This window comes from Tamandua tetradactyla, chromosome 5 (genome assembly GCF_023851605.1).
Source record: "Tamandua tetradactyla isolate mTamTet1 chromosome 5, mTamTet1.pri, whole genome shotgun sequence".
NCBI classification, from domain to species: domain Eukaryota; kingdom Metazoa; phylum Chordata; class Mammalia; order Pilosa; family Myrmecophagidae; genus Tamandua; species Tamandua tetradactyla.
In genome coordinates, this window is record NC_135331.1 from 68,327,273 (window position 1) to 68,346,972 (window position 19,700).

Here is a 19,700-nt window from a genome sequence, read left to right on the forward strand (position 1 = left end):
CTGTGGAAGGAGAGCAACAACCCCAGCTGGTGGGGCACAACACTTTAGGCCCTGTGAAGTCAGGAATGGGGGGAGGAATCATTAACCTCTTGCATTAAATATCTCTGCAAGGATATACCAGGATAAATAGGAAGAGGATGAAGATGAGAAGGTATTGACTTATGAACATTATGCTTTTTTAGTTTGTTTTTTGAATGGGCAGGCACCAGGAATTGAATCTGGGTCTCCTGCATGGCAGGCAAGAAATCTGCCATTGAGCCACCATCGCACCACCCCATTATGCTTCATGTACTTAAGAAACTATTATAAATTAAAAAAATATTATGTATCATCCTTAGCTGTAAAAGCTAGGGCACTCTCAAGTAAGGACTAGAATAAAACATTTCCTTAAAAAAAAAAAAGTAAATTGTCTTTATGATATACATGTTAACTCATACAACTTTCTAATATGAAAATGTTGAGAATGTATATGCAAAAACAGTATAAGCTGTTAAATTAACTATTTTTATTTAATATAACTGAAGAAGTTAACAAATTTAACAAAAAGCTATAATTGATGAGTTTAAGATGTACATTTTAAAGGATTTCAACAATTTTAGTGTAGCCAACCACTTAACAGTTGAATTTTACCATTTTGAAATGTAAAATGCACAATTATAATACCCACACTACATATCTTACAACTTTGAAGTTTTAGCTAAAACATGAGTCTCTGCAGTAGAAGCAAGAGTTCCCTATACCTAATACAAATAAAATGTACTACTAATAAAGTGCCACTGCTTTCAACAATGCCATTTCAGCTATTACATTTTTGGGAGAGGAGGGTAAGTTTTATTTCAAAAGTACTCTATGGTACAGAACAAGTTATACTGTATTGTATTATATTGTATTGAACTAATAAACTGCATTATAATACTGTGTAATAAGCACAAGAGTGCTCATTTATAGTAGATATTAACCACAGTAAAGAATCCTTCTTAAGAAAGATCACAACTATGACCTATGACAAGTTATACGGTCATTACTGTATAAAGTTTAGTTTCCAGAGATTTTAAAAAGTGTAACCTGAACTGAAATAAAGCTAAGTCTACCAATACCAAGAAACAGTTTTTGGGACTACATATAAATAAAATAACCTCTTTTTCCTTTGTAAAATAGATTTCTACCTATTTTAAAGGGGTAGAACAGGAGTGGGGGGTGGTGGATGCAAAGTTTGGCAACAAATACATTTCTAACAGTTGGAAGCCTGATCTGATAAACACTGCTATGAAATGTATCTTTCGCATAAGGAAAACATGCTTCCTAAATGTATGTAGCACTTTTCAGGCACTTGACCTCACTTAGTAGTTAGGTTCATGTTCAGATGTTTATTTAATGGAAAACATTAAACTATACAGTTACTTCAAGCTATGTTCCCACAGAACATGTGTCCCATAAACTAAATCCAAATATTCCCTGCCAAATTTGAATACTGATGCCATATAATCAATTCTGAGAAAAAAAAAAGAATAAAGTTAATAGATTGAATTCTCTCAATTTTAGGATTTTCCGCCATAAATTTTTTGTTAGACCTTTGTTGCCTATCACCTGTTTGAATGCAGAAAAAAAGGTTTGAAAACTATGAAAAGTTATATCCAAGCAATACTAGAAAAATCTGAAACTGCTAGTCACACTTACTTCAATAAGTTGTACTGTTTATGGAACTATGCCTATAGTTTTGCTCTTATATTGCTTAAGAGCCATATTTTCCCACAGTAAATGTGTTCCTAGTTCATATTACATAATTCAATATGTACACCTTTCAATAAGCCCGAAAGAGCATTATGAATTTTCAATTTGTTGTCCCTAAATATGCTGGAGAACACTAAATTAAGGTCTGACTATAAAACTATCTTTGGGGTCCATGCCAAAGGACAAGGATTCCAAAATCAGACTTTCAAATTCTATCCTGAAATAAAAATGTATGGCAAGATTCCAGTACAGATGCTACAGCTTCTATATTTTTTCCTTAATACTTAGCAGGTACTTTAAGTATGCTGATATAAGGAATTTCTGTTTGTGTGTTATCACTGTATTACCATTTGGAAAATTTTGCAATGTACTATTAGGCAGTTAGTTTAAAAATGTTGAAACTTCAGCTTTTAGCACAAACAGCCCTGAGAACAATGCATTCAAATTACAGCTCGACTAGAAACAATCTAGTTGAGAAACGTTAAAGTACAAAAAACAAATTCTGGTAAAGTTGTAAATTAAAAAAAAAGTTACCAACATTTGAGGCACTACCAGACTACAGTACTTTTAAGAGTTGGAAGGACTTTGGAAAAAAGGAACTTACAAAGCTATGTGTGTCCGTGTACACACTCAAATTGTGCTGTAATGAAAAACTGTCCTAAAATGTTATAGCCTAAACATTTTATTGTGGCATCTCCTATAAAAGATGATATGCTCTAGCTGCAGAAGAGTTTTGGTAAATAATATTAAGCACTGGTACAGAGGTTTGTACCAGAAATGGAAAGAGTCAAGAGCTTGGTTAGCAACAATTTCTTCAAGTGACTGACAGCCCTTGGAGGGAAGCATGAAAGAAACCTCATAAAGTTTATGATGCAAACGCTAAGTCAAAGTGACTTGATTCACCTACTTCGATGATTTCATATATTTCAAACAGCATTCAACTTTGTAACAAATAAGGTGCTACAATGTCTGGCACAATAGAAATAAAACACTGACCTAGAAAGAAGCATATGTTGATATAATACTGTATATAAAGTGGTGAAAGGGCTGCAGATAAAAATGGCATACCACTACACAATCTATCAACATGACATTCTACATTCTATCCATGGTAACTTGAGATATTTAACATTTGCTACAAAATAAAGTACAACAAATACTAGGAATTAACATCTAACACTTCTCTGATGTCATAAAAAAATGAAGTCACTTCTGTTTTATGTTTAAAAATATATGTTCCCTGCTCCCTTTTAATACAAGTTATAAAGCTTTACTAAATGAAATACTTTATTCTAGAGAAACATCTATTAACTTACATGAAAATAAACAGTCCTATATCTATAAAATCTATTCTTATTACTGTAAGTCAGAAGAGTATTTACACTTCACATAGTACTCTAAGTGAAATATTTATGCATAAATATCTTTTGCGTTTTAAGGTTTGAAGAGAGAGATGAACTGTTATAATTTGTGCAGTCTTACATTGCAAGTGAAAATATATTTATGTGAAGCCTGACAAGTTAAGAAGCACATGAGCATGCTAATCCAGAATTAATTCTAACCCAGGACACTAGTAAGGTTAACTGGGGCCATATGAGTGATCAGCAAGCAGCACAGACTCAACTTTCTAGAATTCCTGTGGGTAACAATGCCAACTGGCAGCAAGTAAGATATACATTAATGAGTACCAAAAAACAGCACTATTGAAGATATGTAAATAGAATACTGTAACGAATTTTGTCTAATTCCTAATTGTGCTTTGATGGGCAAAAGCTAAAATATTACACAAAAATGACTTACTATAGCCTCAGTATTTCTTGTGCTTTACAATTCTACTCTTTGCACTTCTCTTAATTAAAGTATCTTGCTTTTCCAATTGAGTTTGGTGAGGGCAATATCAAGATGTAAAAGTATGCACAAAGTAAGCAGCTAAAACTGAGATCTGCTGCTGCTAATGCTATTTCCAGTCTCAGTTCAGATCAATTACTGCATCATATGTATTTTCCTCAAGATGATAGGAGGAAAGGCCTTTCAGAAGTCAAAGGATGATGGGAGAGGTCTGATACTCAGTCTTAGAGAATCAAGGCATTACTGAAAATGCAATTTTGTTCTAAATTTTCCTCCAGTATAACGATTATTATTGAGTCAAGGATCCTCACAAACTCTGTAACAATGTCTAGAATTCTAGAAATAAGATGCATATGATCTAAAAGGCTAGAGAAACGCAAATGTCACCTGAAACACCTTTTTTAAGCATTGTTGTTTTATACTAGTAACTGAAGTCTCATGACAATCAGCATACATATATTTCTTAAAATAAATAACAGCTATTACATAAAGTAATGTTTTTCCACAACTCACTTTCATTTGATTTTTTAAAAAAATGATGTACATAACATTTAACAAACTTTCTAAATCAACTTAAAAGAATTTCCAGTTTTTTTCTGACAAAAATCTACTTACAAATGATTGGAAAGGAGATTCATGATAAATACCAACACTAATTCAATAAGGCTGAAAAAAGTACTACACAGTGTCCTTTAAAGTAGGACACCCTAAATACAGAGAGAGAAAGGTGAAGGGTATGAAAAATGGAAAACAAAAGTGAAAAGCAGAAACAAAACTGAAAGGCAGTTATTTTTTATGCTGACTACAAAAGGGCTCCAATGAAAATATCCAGCTTAACCAATCTCCTTTACCACTCACTGTTCTTTGTGTTTTTTTTACAATCAGACTTACAAATATTCACTCAGTAGTGTAGGATCCCTCTTACAACTACAAGCAGGTACTAAAACCACCATATAAAGGTTCAGCAAGGAGTATTAAGACTGAGGTAATAAAAGTGGTTGTATGTGGTCACCAATTTTTGATTACATGATTTTTGCTATTTTAAGGATTTGTGCTTGCCACAAATAGGGTGAAATGGTGACATTTCCAATCCAATATTTATTCTATGATATTACGTGTGAAATTAATACAGAAGCAGTTCAACTTATATGTGGTACTTCAATACCACTAGATGCTACATTATTTAATTTAAAACCCTGGTTTATTTATCATTTAACTAAAATTCAGGAATGATTTGCTCAGACAAAGCACATTTGCTGAAGCTATCTTGTCTGCTTCTTGGACTTACACACTGAAAAACCACAGGACTTATAGGAAAGACACCTACGAATTTGAAAAAAAGAATTATACATCTTGATTATTTTTTAAATTACCAACTGCCTGCAAACCAACCCAGCACAATTTCAAAACAATTAAAAAAGAAATGAGGTTGCTCATGAAGGCCATTGCTTTGGTGACAACTTAATCAAACTTTAGATCTGTAGTTGATCCAGACCTAGACAGTTTGCTCATGCCTGATGCTCCCATTTATTTGCAGGGCTTTATGGCTACAGCATATTCTTCACTCATTGCACACATGACAGATACCTAGGAGGAAAAAATTAAGACAAAAAGTTATTCAGAAGAAAATACATTATAAAACTCGTTTAATGAAGCATATTCTTATATCTGAGGACATTTCATGAATGTATACCTTTGAAAGGGGTACTCCAAGACTAAATAACCCACTTCTATAATAGAATTCTCACTTTTATTTCCTCAAATTTGGGTTTGTAAGACAATTTCCAGGGAACAGAGAGAATAAGAACTATAAATGTTTCAACACTTATTAGATGTTATACTTCTGAAGGCAATCATGACTCTCCTTTAGTACTCCCACAGCATCTCTTCTCATTCTTAAGAACAGCTGAAAGGTAGATCTTCAAAACAAATTGGGGTCGACAGTGTCTATGTAGCAAAAAATGAACTTTGATACCTTTAAGGGTATCACAGAGAAAGTGCCTTACAGAGATCACCTGCCAACATTTTGGCAAAATTTAAAACCACAATCCATAGGTCTTTACCTGTACATCTTCACCTGCATTGTATTTTCCTTCTATTTCTTTACCCAGTTCACCCTCTGGAAGCTTAAGATCTTCACGAACCTCACCAGTTTCTGTCAGCAGGGAAAGGTAACCATCCTGAATGCATATCAGCTGTCAGAAGAAATTATATGATTTACACTGATTAGGTTACATTCACTCCTTTGCAATATTTACATAGTTAAATTACAAATCCACATTAATTTGTATAAATACATAGTAATATATTCCTGATGATTAAAAATGCTTAAATTAAAATATAGAAATGTAAGTTCACTCCTCTCTGTATACCCACCAAATCTGTGAAGTCTAGACTTTTTTAGAGTACATTCCAAAGCATTTACAAACATTTATGTGTACAACACAAATACAGTTGCTTTTGTTAAAAAGCATAAATGATATAAGTATTTTTCAGCAAACTGCTTTTTTCATTTAATAATTTATCTTGCAATCTGTTTCAAGTCGGAATATATGGATCTATCTGTTTTAGTTTGTTAATGCTGCTGGAAATGCAATATACCAGAAATGGGTTGCCTTTTATAAAGGGAATTTATTAAGTTACAAGTTTAAAGTTCTACGGCCATAAAAGTGTCCAAACTAAGGCATACAGGGAAAGATACTTTGACTCAAGAAAGGCCGATGGGTCCCCAAACCCTTTTCAGCTGGTAAGGCACAAGCCTGGCATCTGCTGTTCCTCTGGCTTCTGGTTTCAAACAGCTTCCCTGGGGGCATTTTCTTTCCGCATTTCCAAACGTCTTTCTTTGTGTCAGCTCTCAAGCTTTTTCCCAAATGGTTCCCTTTTAAAGGACTCCAGTAAGCAACCCGCCTTGAATGGGTAGAGATACATTTCCATGGAAATTACCTAATCAGAGGGTCCCACCCACAACTGGGTGGGTCACATCTCCACAGAAATAACGTAATCAAAAGGATCCCACCCAATACTCAATCAGGATTAAAGAACATGGCTTTTTTCCTGGACCATGCACCCCCTCCACCCCCCAAAAAATCCATGGCTTTTCTGAGGTACACAACAGTTTCAAATCAGCACACTATCTTAGTTCCTAACTGCTACACAACTGCATGCTTGTCATTGTTATTAATTTAGCCATTTTCCCATTAATGCACATAAAAGTCCATTTTCACTAGTAAAAATAATGTCTTTTATAATTTAATTATGAAATAAGTTAATTTTAGTCTCCAGCTCACTGCTAGTACAGAAGATTTTTTTTAAAGACACACACCAGCTTGTTGAAGACATTAATAAAACAAACCCAGTCATCAACTTTACCTGGAAAAAGGTCATTTGACAGAACTAAATTTCTTATTATCTAGACATGAAGAAATAACCAACCCCAAATATGTATTCCAAAAACATGTCTACTTTCAGTGTGCCTAGGACTCTAACAGGCTTTATAAAGGGCAGTCCTCTAGAATACCAGCTGTTAACATTAGCATGTACAAAAGGAGTCCAAGACATGGTTCTTGACCCCTTTTAACCACCATGATGATACAACACAGGCATATTATAGATGTGAGTTCCAAAGCTCTCACTACGGCACTGTCAAATCTGGCTATGGCTTTCCAAAGAAACACTACCCACCGTGTGAAATTGGAAGTTTTGTACAGCACCTAAAATCTCAAAAACAAACAAAAAAAAGTCCTTCAGAGCAGCAACAAAAACCTTTAACATTTTATGCATTCAAATGTTTGTGGAAAATTTGGTGGACTGGGGAGCACAGCTGAGACAGAAGCGTTAATTTTTAAACAAATAATTACCCATAGCTTACAAGGCAGATCTTTCTGATTTTTGCTCTTTAGCAAATTCCCTGAAACAGAACTTCTCTATTACAAGAATCAAAGGTTTCCACTGCGATTAATGACTGGAACATAGGAGCCAAATAATAATACTTGTGATCTGATATTTGGATAATGATGGTATTTTATTGTTTTACAAGTTCAGAATAATAAAATACAAAATGAAATATAGAGAACATTTCAAATTTAAAAATGTATATACATCACGAAACATTTAGTAAAACAATACTTCTATAAACATTAACATATTAAAATCAATGGCTATATGAAAGGCATTCAAAAAATAAAGCTAATCTACAGTAAAATAAAATACATAAATTTTTAAAGCTCTTTTTTTTTTTTTTGCATGGGCAGGCACCAGGAATTGAACCAGGGTCTCTGGCATGGCAGGCAAGAATTCTGACACTGAACCACCATCACCCCACCCTTTCAAATCTCTTTAAATTGAATTCTTTATAAAAATTTTCAGATCTACAGAAAAGATTACCCATTTATGGGTGTGTCCTTTTGAGCAGATGGAGACGTGACTCTGCCTATTCAAGGTTGGTTTTGATTAGTTTATTCGAGTCCTTTAAAAGGGGAAACATTTTGGAGTTGCTTCAGAGCTGACACAGACGCAGACATAGATGTAGATATTTGGAGATGCTTGGAGTACCCATAGAGAAAACTTAGATGCAGATGTTTGGAAATGCTGAAGCTCCAGGAGACTCCAGGAGCTAAGAGAGCCATCAGAAGCTAGACAGGCACCACAGGACAGCAGACATTGCCAAGTGCCTTCTATGAAATGCTAAGCTAAGAAATGAAACACACAGTTTTGCATTAGAGCAGCTAAGTCATGATCCACAGAAGCTTAGAGAGGAACCCACTAGAATTAGAAGCTAAAAGCAACAGAACTGGAACAAGGACCAGCAGACGCCAATATGTGCCTTCCCAGTGACAGACATCAGAAGGAAGGAATCAAGATATCTTTCTCTGGATACCTTGGTTTGGACATTTTTAAGGCCTTAACTCTAAACTTTCACTTAATAAATTCCCTTTATAAAAATCATTCCATTTCTGGTATATTGCATTCTGGTAGAATTAGCAAACTAAAACAGGTGGCATCCACTAGATTTTTCCTCTTTGTAACTTGCAATCTGAAAAAAAAAAAAAGAGCCACTGGTATCACTGTCAATCTTAAGAATATTTTTATGCAAAATTTTCCACTTCTCTCCAGGTCCTTTCTGAATCTATATAGCTGGAAGGTGAGGATGATAAAGAGACAGTTATAAACCAATTTGAGATATGGTCTTCTGATCATTTGGTTTTAAACAAACCTACTAATTTGGGATGTTGTAAACTTTTTATGGGGGTAGGAAAGTAATCTATTTATTAACAGCAGGAAAGGAGATGGGAGAGGATAAGGACAGGAAACTTGTAGTAGAGGTGCTGAGTGAGTATGAGGCAGCTGCTGACTGATGCATGAAATAACATCATACCTGATACTGGCAGCAACCAGAATGTGGTATTGACAACAGAAAGCTAGAAAAGGCACATCACAATAGGTGCCTTTTTAGCCCTAATTAATTATTTCTCAATCTACTTCAAAACAACTGGACTAGGTTAGGTAAGACCTATTCATTTCTTCTTTTTCCTTCTCTTCTCCCAGCACTCTTGACCTACCTCCTTAGTTGCTGGTCTCTGTCAGAAACTGAATGCTTAACCATTAGTACTATACAACCTCAGCTAATAACATCATGAAGTGGATGTTATCTGATTCATCAAGCCATGAAATTAGGTATACACAGCAGTACTCCACCATCAAGTGGAAATAGCAGGCATGAGATCAATTTGATCAGGTTTTAAAGCCACAAACAAGTTTGTATGAGAAGCAGCTTAGACTCAGGAAACACTGCCCTGACACACTACAACTTCTTTCTCAACCCATACCAATGGCCTCATGGAGAGTTCCCAAAGACCAGCTGACTGAGGAAGAAAAAAATTCAGAATGGTTTCTAGATGTTTTTACATGATACGATGGCATCACTCTGAAGTGGTCCTAAAAGATAATAGAAATGAACAGAAATTTGCGCACTGGACCTAAAAGAGACAAGCAGAGGTTTAGATTTATGCTGATTATGGGCAATGGCTAAGAGTTTGGCTGCATGGTCAAGGACACCAAAAGAACAAGACAGGAAATTTGCTGACAATAAGGTCAGGGGAAGCGGTACGTGGATGGACCTCCCAAATACAGAATATGAATTTTCCATATGAAAACTCACTAAAGAGTATCTACCACAGAAGCTCTAAATACTTAGGTGGAGAAGTGGATAGTCTCTGTGGATGCTACTGAACCTCTTTTTGTAGCCTCCAAGTCCAGACTCAATGGGTTCATAAACAAAGTAGCCATGGCAGCATGGACTCAATAACACAGGCTTTCTCTTACCAAGGCTTATCTGATTACAGCCACTACTGAGTACTCATAGCAGAGACTAATCAAGGGTCTCTAATATATCACCATTCCCCAGGGGGAACAATCAGCCATCTGATAATACTGGATCCCTCCCATTTGGAAAAGGCAAAGATTTGTCCTCTTTGCAACAGATTATTCCTCTACCTATGGATTTGCCTTTTCAGTGCTTCTGCCAGAATTCCATCTGCGAATTTACAAATTGTCTCAATCCAATCATGGTGTCTCACAGTGCCATTACTTCTGATTAAGAAACTAATTTTACAGGCAAATAATGAGGGAACAAGAAACTGCCCAGAGAATTCACTGGTCTACAGACCCCATCATCTCAAAACAGTTTGCCTGTGTGGATTGGCTATTGAAGACTCACTTTTTGTCCCTGCTGGGTAACACTTTGCTGGCCTGGAGTGCTTTTTACACATTCCAATATATAGTGTTGTTTCTCCCATAGGTGGAATACACTGGTCTGGGAACAAAAGGGAGTGGTTCCTCTCAACTATTACTCCTAAGGATCTCATAGGAAAATGTGTGTTTCTTGTCCCTGCAATACTGGGCTCTGCTGATTTACAGGTTTTCTATTCCCAAAGATTGCTTCTGACAGGGGACACAAGGGGAACTTTTAAAAAGACCTTAAGTTCAAGGAATTCACAGCATATTTATTCTTTGTTGTTGGTCTTTTAAGTAGCAATAAAAGTCAACTCATATCTCAATAGCCAAGAGGCATAGTGCTTATATGAAGAACACACTGAGATTTAATATTCATGGTTTTGGTAATTCACCAATAACCCAAAGGTCCACAGTATGTACTCTAGTATGTTCTGCAGTTATTAGTTTTCCTTCTGGAAAATGGTTTCAAACAACAGACAAAATTTTAGTGAATGGGACAGAGCTTTTAAACTTATGGTGTCGTGCAGAGGAACACAAGACTGTCTTAAAAAATATGATTCAAGACAGTACCAGGATTCTGAATAACTCCCAAAAGTGTCTTAGATATACTTGTGTTTTACACCTCACTGAACCCCAGGCAACCATAATTACTTTTGGGAGAAGTCATGGAACCTAGCAATTCTAATCCAAGCTGTATTTTAGAATGAAGAGTCAAGAGACAAGTGTTCTTTCATTCTGAATTTATTTTAAAATACATAAAACTAAAACTGTAAATATCTATGCTTCTTTTCTAAACAAAGATTTACTTTTTAATTGTTATAATAAAAGATTCTACATATTTCACTTTAGCTGACTACCAAACTGGCACTCAAAATACTGAATTTAGCAAATATAAAGGACTCACTTAACCAAATAATAAGAAAAGTAGAAATTTATTCAAGGTACTTGGATAGGTAAGTGAAGACCACAATAAACACAGCTAAAAAGGTTCACAGAATTAATTTTGTTTTTAAATGAACAGAAGTATGTATTCCATGCTGACTTGAAAAGGGAAGGATGCAAACCCTGAGAACTTACCCTGCAAAGGTATTAACTAAGTCAACTTTATCATGATCCCATGAGGGGTTTATTATTCTCATCCTCATTTTATTAATAAGGCAAGAGAGGTTAAGTAACTTGCCCAACCAAGGTGAAACAGTCAGTAAGTGCCAAAGCGGGGATTTTTAACCCAGACTGTCTGGCTCTTATCCACTATGCAGTATGGACTATAAACTAAGAGCTGGAACTAGGGTGAGGCAAGCAAGGAACTTGTCTTGGGTGCAAAATTTGAGGTGCTGAAAAACCTCACTGATCAGGATAAATAATAAAATTTTAGAAGTGATACAAAATTCCATGACAAATAAAACACAAATAAAAAATAAAGGGAGGATCAAAAGTTTTCCTTTGTCTTAGGCTCCAATATAGCTTGGCATTATTACTAATTCTGTCTTTATTTAAAATTCTGTATCTGACACCAATTTTCCAACAGCATGTGCTCTCTTCATGTCTCTGTGTCACAGTTTGGCAATGCTTGCAACATTTCAAGCTTTTTCATTATTCTAAGTTATGGTGATTTTTGATTAGTGATCTTTGGTGTTACAATTGTAATTACTTGGGGGTGCCATGAACAACAACCATATAAGAAGGTGAACTTAATGACTGTGTGTGTTCTGACTGCTCCACTCACTATGCGTCTGTCTATGTGTGGAATCCCTGCCTGAGGCAAAGGCCTTACTCATCTCACCAGCTTCACCTTAGACTTGGGCTTGCTATAATACCATAACAAAACCCAAACCAAATTTTTCCTTTATATTAAATCCTGAGCTCCATTCAATGATTGGCTATTTTGATCCAATTAGTAATTATCAGAACTACCTGTACCTATCTTTCTGCAATGCTTATTAGGCAAAAACATTCTAACACTGAACATTTAAAGCATTCACATTTTAGTGATGAAAAGAAAACCCAATTTTGGCAAAAGAAAATTCTACGTTCAGCATTAGTCTGCTGCGATATATTCTTACCATACTACATAATCACAAATGCATTCAACAAATGTATATTGAGCACCTACTATGTGCTGTTAGGTGCCCCAATAATAATGGAATGATAAAGTGGAATTTTTATGCAGGAAAAAGGGAGCAGAAAAGAACCACTTTCTGATATTTATGGGGTATATTTTCTCTTTTAATTCTCACAACACGCACCCCCTTTTGCGGATGGAAGACTGAGGCTCAGAGAGGTTAAATAATTTATCTAAATTATCCAGGTGGAAAGTGACAGAATTAGATCTAAACCAGATCTGTCCGACTAAACTATCTACTTGCTGTGATTAAATGACAGCAAAAACTAACAATTATTAGCCTTATTATATAAGACAATTCAAATTCTACATAGACTCCAAAGTAACCTAGAAAATATTTACGAGAAGTGAGAAGTGAAAATACAAAATATACAATGATTAAAACTACATAAATATTTGTTTGCATGTGGACAGAGTAAAGGAAGTCAATTGGATGGTTTTAGTTGGCAATTTACTTTAATTGGATAAAACAAACCTAAGCCTAAGTGTCAAACTGGTCTTTTTCACTATGTAATATGAACAGCAAAGAGTTGCCTGATACAGAAAGAAGACTTTCAAGAAAGGATATAGTTAGATTAATCTGAGCTCCTACATACTATAAGCTCAACTGTCACCATCAATATCCCAAACAAGAAAATGTTATGATTAAATATGACCTAGCCAAATGTATAACTGGAACAAAAACTTGAAGTTTATACCTATAATTTAACAAAAGGTTACAGCATAGTCACTGAGTACAAATAAAACAATTACATAGTTTTTGTATTTTCTTCACCATACTCAGTGACCATGTACATTATCCTTTATATTTATAGCTTTCAACTTCTTTCTTCTTCAAGAATATCAAATTCTGACTTATATCCATTAATATACAAACTTGGTTGATAGGAATATGAATTCCAATAGTTTCTTGAAAGTCTTAGGTCTGATCAGTGAAAAGAAATAAACAACCAGGAGGGATTATCTAAATTCGAAACGTTTTACATCAGACACAATAGTAAAATTACTATCTTACTAAATTTTGGACTTAGTCACAATATGCAATCACTTGCTCTGACGAACACCAAGAAGTGTTGAACTTTTTAAAAATTTAAGAATGTTCGAAAAATAGCAAACTGGCAATAATCAGAGAATAAGTGTTAAACATCACTATTTTTTCAACTTCTAAGATGTGGGGGTGGTACCTAACAATTGGTCGGGAAAACCTACAAAACTACTTGGGGTCCATCAAATTACAACTGATAGTAAAAAAATTTGCACCTTTAAGAAACAAGCAGCATTCTAAAGGAAATTAGTACTTACCTGATAATCACTTCTTTTAATATTCGGAACATCCATGTTGTGAGTAGAAGGGCAAATATCTTCGTATTTTTTGCCAGTAAAAATATCAATTCCGACAAGGTGAACCTTTCAGACAAAGAGAACAAGAAAACCTGCTCAATCTCTGCCAAATATATCATTCATCACATACACAAGAACAGGATACCAAAGCTGATTATGACAAATTCTTTCTCCTCCTCCCAAGGTCATCTAATTTTACTTAAGCAAGAAATTATAGTGGTCATAGAACTGAAAAGCAGTAAAGAACAGTATTATGATATATCAAGACTCAAATATCATGCATAGTCCAGTAATTCAATGACAAGAATAGGTAAGAAAAATAAAATTCGGTTTCTTAGCTCCATTAGAACAGATTTTCTCATCTGTAAATTAAATAGATTTTCTACTCTTTTTTAAGATCTTCCAAGATTCAGGTAAGTTTCACTTTCCAGTTAATAAAACGTTTTAAGGTCTAAGAAAGAAAATGTTACCTTTCAGTATTCAAAGCCATAGGTGATCACCGAGTAATCGTGGGAAGAAAAAAGGAGCTTATTAAAAAATTGTAACTACAAAAATCTCATGATCTGTAATGGAACAGAGATGATAGAAATCCCAACGTTAAATTCCAGTGTAAAAACAGACGGAAGGGTATTTACCTTGGCATGACCGTGCTTTCCAGTTTTGGAAGTTGACATCTCCACTATTTTGCATGGTCGTCCTTTAAGCACCACGAAACCGTTTTTGCGCAGGGCAGAACACTGCATAGGGTAAGTGCTGGAAGCACCAGCATCTCCAGTAGTGAAATCAATTTCATCCGCCATGGTGGGCTGGGGAGATGCTGGATTTTCCGAGGGAACTATGCAAAAAAGTTGGTGTTTGCTTGTTAACAACGACTGCGCGGACAAGGAAACGCTTCATTTCAGACAGGTTACGTGCCAAGCATCCTATGGGTCTATTATTTTTGTATCTATAGAACACCCACCCAAGACGAACAGGCCACTTTCGAACTCCGACTTCTCCAAAGTTTTCCATCCATTGGTGGGGAGGGAAGTCGCAGAGGAGCTTGGTGGGGGACCGCTACACCCCTCGGACGCTCTGCCGCGCCGAGGGCAAGCAGGTCCCGGCCCCCACCTTCCCACCGCAGGGCTGGCGACGTTCCCGCGCCGGGCGGCCCTGCCCTCCCCAACGCCCCGAACCCCTCTGCCGGGGGCCCAGCCCAGGCCGCACGGGCCCGCGAAGGATGGGGAAGAAGGGGACCCAGCCGGCAGTGCCTGGTCCTCGGGCAAGGGCGCGCATCCCGCGCTTCGACCCGCCGCCCCGGCCACTCAGGCAGCCCCTGCACCGTCGGCACCCGGCCCTGCACGGGCCTTCGCCCCGGCGGACCCCGAGCTCGTCTCTATCCCCCATCCATCCTTCCTCCTTCCCTCGGTCAGGGCTTGGCTCCGGCCGCGCGCCGTTCCCAGTCCCACCAGCTTCTCCATATTTCTTCACCTTTCAGCAGGGAAAGAGCGCCTTTCGCCTGCGCACCCGCGCCGGTTCCCCAAAGCTGCGGCGACCGCAGACGGCGGTAGCGGTGGCGGCCGCAGCAGTTCCAAGAGTCCGGGCGGGGCCGCCACACTTTCCACTGCCCGGCCTCCCCGCCCTTTCCCGCCCCCACCTCAGCTCCACTTCCGGGATAGGCCCCGGCGCGTCACAGGCACCGCCCTACCGCCTTACCATTGGCTACACGGTTACCAGGGCCCCGCCCAGTCACGTGAAGAGAGCCCTGGCAACCCCACGTGCTGCGGATTAGTACACTTCCGGTGTGGAGAGTGCTTTCTGGCGTCCTGCTGCTGAGCCGCTGCTCGCCGGAAAGGAAACTTGCTCAGTCAAACTCTCAAATTCGTTGCGCTGGAGTTCCAGTCAACGTTAACGGGAACAAATGAGGGCCAATACCAAGAACTCAGTCACCCCTGCCCTCAGAATGCCTGGGGTTGTCACGTGACACCCGCTCTCAGAACTCGCGATGCGCGCGAATTGAGCGGAGGCGCAGCCGGGCTACGGAGAGAACTTTGGCTTCAGCTTTTGATTGAGCTTGCAATCCTCTTAGGGATTTGAACCCACGCTTGTTTTTCTACGAACAGCCAAGATGCAATATTTTATTGCCTGGCTGTGCGGTCCTAGGCACCTCATGATGACATTCTGGCCGCAACTACAACAAGGGTGCCCCACCAGAGGTAGCAACATTTTCAGGAGTGGGAAACCCTGAGACAGCACTACATAAAAAGCAGTAGTGACATGACCTAACCCTTTCCCCACACCAGAGGCTGTGAGGGAGGTGATCTCACTTGTGCCATATTGTTCAAAGGAGGTGTTTTGCACAGTCAGCCCTTCTTTCCTTGTGGAATTGAGGTACTTTCGAGTTTTGGGGGTCTTTACATAACTTTATTGAAGCAGTAGGATTATCTTTCACACCCAACTGAAAACTACTGAAACTTGAATAATATTAAGGACCATTCTAGTTTGCTAGTTCTCAGAATGGCAATATACCAGAAACAGAACGGCTTTTACAGGGGGGATTTATTAAGCTGCAGTTCTAAGGCTGAGAAAATATCCCAACTAAAGCAAGGCTATAGAAATGTCCAATCGAAGGCGTTCAGGAAAAGATAACTTGGTTCAGGAAGGCCAATGATGTTCAGGGTTTCTCTTTCTGGAAAGGCACATGGTGAACATGGCAGTGGTATCTACTTGCTTTCTCTCCTGGCTTCTTGTTTCATGAGACTCCTCCAGGGGCATTTTCCTTCTTCATCATCTCCAAAGGTCTGTGGCTGCTCTTTTCAAAATGGTTCCCTCTTGAAGGGCTCTGGTAAGCAACCCCACCTTGAATGGGTACAGACACATTTCCATGGAAATCATCTAATCAAAAGTTACCACCCACGATTGAGTGGGTATCCATCTACATGGATAATTAAAAAGCTCCCACTCAGCAGTACAGAATGAGGATTAAAGGACATGGCTTTTCTGGGGTCCACAAATTCAAACCAGCACAAGGACAAAGGTTCTTAAAAGAGATGTGCATCTGTTTATAGTTCCTTTTCACCACTCACCAGGATCCACCTTAGAGAAGCAACCTAGGAAACCACTTCCCACCCTCACTTTATGTGTGGTCCTATGATTTTGTATTGCTGTCTCATGAATAATCCCTTTTCTCACATTTCTATGTGGCTTCACAGTTTACACAGATATTTTACGTGTTGATGAATTTAACTTTCACAATAAGCAAGTGAGTCGCCATATATTGAACTCAGTCTCTAGCTTATATGTGAAAGAGACAGATTGGAACCCTTGTTCATGAGTCCACTCTGCTTTTCGTTACATCACTCAACCTTTCTTTGTTTGATTATTATTGTTACTAGAATGATTGCTAATATTTAAAGTGTATGTATGTGGGTGGGGGTTGTGCTAAAAGTGTTACGTGCATTATGAATGTAATCTTCATTGCTACTCTTTTTAAACCTCAGGATTATTGAATTATATTTATTCAAAGTTCATCGTTTTTAGTTTTGTGAGCTTTGAGAGACATGCCATATGTAACCACCACTATAATCAAGACAGAGAAAATTTCTCTTGCTCCAAAAGGTACCTCTTGTGGTCAGTCCATGCCTGCGACCCCAGCCCCTGGCTATCGTTCACAACTACTATTCTATTTCCATTTTTCGTTGAGGAAAAAGGCAGAGGAAGGTTAAGTAACCTGATCAAGATCACACAGCTAGCAAGTCAGAGAGCCAAGATGGAAATCTAAGCAGTTTGGCTCCAAAATTCACTACTTCAACCAGCACACATACTACATTCACATAAGATAACAAAGCATTGGATTTTAAATCAAAGGTTCATGCATTCAACAAATATTGAAGTACCCATGGTTCTGGAGTTATTAACCAATCCAGTCAGTAGATGCTTGTAGTAAGAAGCAAACTAGCAATTTTGGGCGGGCCGCGGTGGCTCAGCGGGCAAGAGTGCTTGCCTGCCATGCCGGAGGACCCCGGTTCGATTCCCGGCCCCAGCCCATGTAAAAAACAAACAAACAAACAAAATATAATAAAATAAGAAAGATGTTTCCCTTTCTTCCTCCTTTCCTTCCTTCTATCCTTCCTTCCTTCTCTGTCTAAAAAAAAAAAAAAAGAAGCAAACTAGCAATTTTAATGGAGTAGAATAAATGCTATTAGAGAAATAACTACAGAGTGCTGAAAGAAGGGATTCCTTATTTAGTCTAACAATTGAAATATCTTGCAAAGCATGTATAATTTTAAATGTTCTTGTAGCCATATAAAAAAGTAAGAAGAAACAGATGAAATTAATTTCAGTAATGTAGTTTTTTAACCCATTTATCCAAAATGATATTATTTCACATATACTCAATATAAAAATTATTAATAAAATATTCTCATTCACTTTTTCATACTAAGCCTTCAAAATCTGGCATGTATTTCATACTTACAGTATATCTCAATTCAGCAGAGACACCTTTCAAGTGCTCAGCCGCTAGGTGTAGTTATATTGACATCACAGGTCTGGGAGGTTTGGAGACTGCTACCCTTGGGAATATCTCATTTGAAATCTGAAAAATGAGTAGAAATTCTCAATGGAGAGAGGGTTTGAAAGGGATTTAGGCAAAGGAAATGGGGGTACAAAGGCCTAAAGGTGACAGAATCATGGCATCATCTGGTACTGCAAATGGTTTAGCGGAACTGATGTGGATGGTAAAGAGAGATGAACAAATCTGTACTTTCTCCCAAGGGTAATTGAGAAACATTGTATGTATATATCTATATCTCCCTTTGTCTATATATACGGAATTGACAACAACATATTTTTTTACTTAGAAAGATCATTCTAGTTGCAGTGCAGAGAATTTATTAGGAGAAAAAATGTTGGAAGTGGAAACCAGTTAGGAAGGAATTACCTGGTAGTAAATCTGAGAACATGGAGAAGAAAGAAAGAATCAAGAGAGTTATGAGAGAAGCTCTTTAGTTTGCTTCTCAGAAAAATCATAGTCCTTTTTTACTTTTACATAGGCAGGATCCAGGAATCGAACCCGGGTCTCTGGCACAGCAGATGAGAATTCTGTCACCAAGCCACCAGTGCATTAGCAAATCGTATTTTTTTTACTTTTTTTTGCATGGGCAGGCACGAGGAAATGAACCCCGGTCTGTGGCATAGCAGGTGAGAACTCTGTCTGCTGAGCCACCATGGCCTGCCCTACTAATCACTTTTTTGTTTTTTTCCCTAGTAACCAGTTTTTGATACCCACATTTACAGGAAAATCTGCAGCCTACTGCTCCCTGTTATCAATTCAGATTAGTTAGGGTTCTTGGGTTGCAAACAAAAGAAACCAATCCTGATTAAACAAAAAGAGAATTTAATGAAGAGCTTGCCACAAATGACAAGGGAAAAACTGTGCAGAAAGGACCAAATGAAGCAACTCTGGGAATCTTGATTGCAAATTTGGACCTGTCACTGGCACCATTTTAAATTGTTTGGGATGACTGTTTCCTTACTTACATAGTCTCGGGAAGATTTAGGATTATGTATAGAAGTAATAATGTAAGCACACTGGTGGGTTTGATATTTTTTGATAAAAAATTGGTACAGATTTGATTTTTCAATTATTTATAATAGTCAGGATATTAGAGTAAAGATAAGCCTTGAGATTCCAAATTTAAAATGTACAGTTGGGTGATTGAATTAATCTTATGGTTTTAGATTGAAATCGCCATAGGTTTATAAATAGAAGATTTAAAAGAACTCAAGATGCACCATACTTATAAACTGAATGTATCACTTTTACAAGAACCACAGTACATACCTTGGAAGGTTTTATTTAGTTAGAAGGCATTTGGTGGGCTTCGGAGGAAAACTTAGAGGATACAGAGGTCGCTCAGTGGTTAGAATGCCCCCCTTTCATGCG

At 37.6% G+C, this 19,700-nt stretch overlaps 1 protein-coding gene across 3 annotated transcripts; it reads right to left on the bottom strand.

The window, feature by feature from the left end:
• Positions 1-490: 490 nt before the first annotated feature.
• EIF5A2 (eukaryotic translation initiation factor 5A2) lies at positions 491-18,331 on the bottom strand. 3 transcript variants are annotated; one of them, XM_077161023.1, is made up of 5 exons: positions 18,231-18,331; positions 14,410-14,609; positions 13,736-13,840; positions 5,643-5,774; positions 491-5,166 (listed from the first exon to the last, which is right to left on the bottom strand). In XM_077161023.1, the coding sequence occupies exons 2-5, from the start codon at positions 14,572-14,574 to the stop codon at positions 5,107-5,109; spliced, it is 462 nt and encodes a 153-aa protein (XP_077017138.1). In that variant the 5' UTR covers positions 14,575-14,609; positions 18,231-18,331; the 3' UTR covers positions 491-5,106. The 3 variants fall into 3 exon arrangements, with proteins under 3 accessions (XP_077017138.1, XP_077017139.1, XP_077017137.1); XM_077161024.1 differs by lacking the exon at positions 18,231-18,331 and adding an exon at positions 15,470-15,694; XM_077161022.1 differs by lacking the exon at positions 18,231-18,331 and adding an exon at positions 15,245-15,415.
• Positions 18,332-19,700: the final 1,369 nt, after the last annotated feature.

What these genes read in the sequence shown, in the direction of transcription:
- EIF5A2 (XM_077161023.1), bottom strand. Translation starts at nt 14,574, where the DNA reads ATGGCGGATGAAATTGATTTCACTACTGGAGATGCTGGTGCTTCCAGC. An exon ending in TTAAAAGAAGTGATTATCAG is followed by an intron (nt 5,775 to 13,735) that starts GTAAGTACTAAT and finishes TTCTTCTGACAG; the next exon opens with CTGATATGCATTCAGGATGG. An exon ending in ATGCAGGTGAAGATGTACAG is followed by an intron (nt 5,167 to 5,642) that starts GTAAAGACCTAT and finishes TTTTCCTCCTAG; the next exon opens with GTATCTGTCATGTGTGCAAT.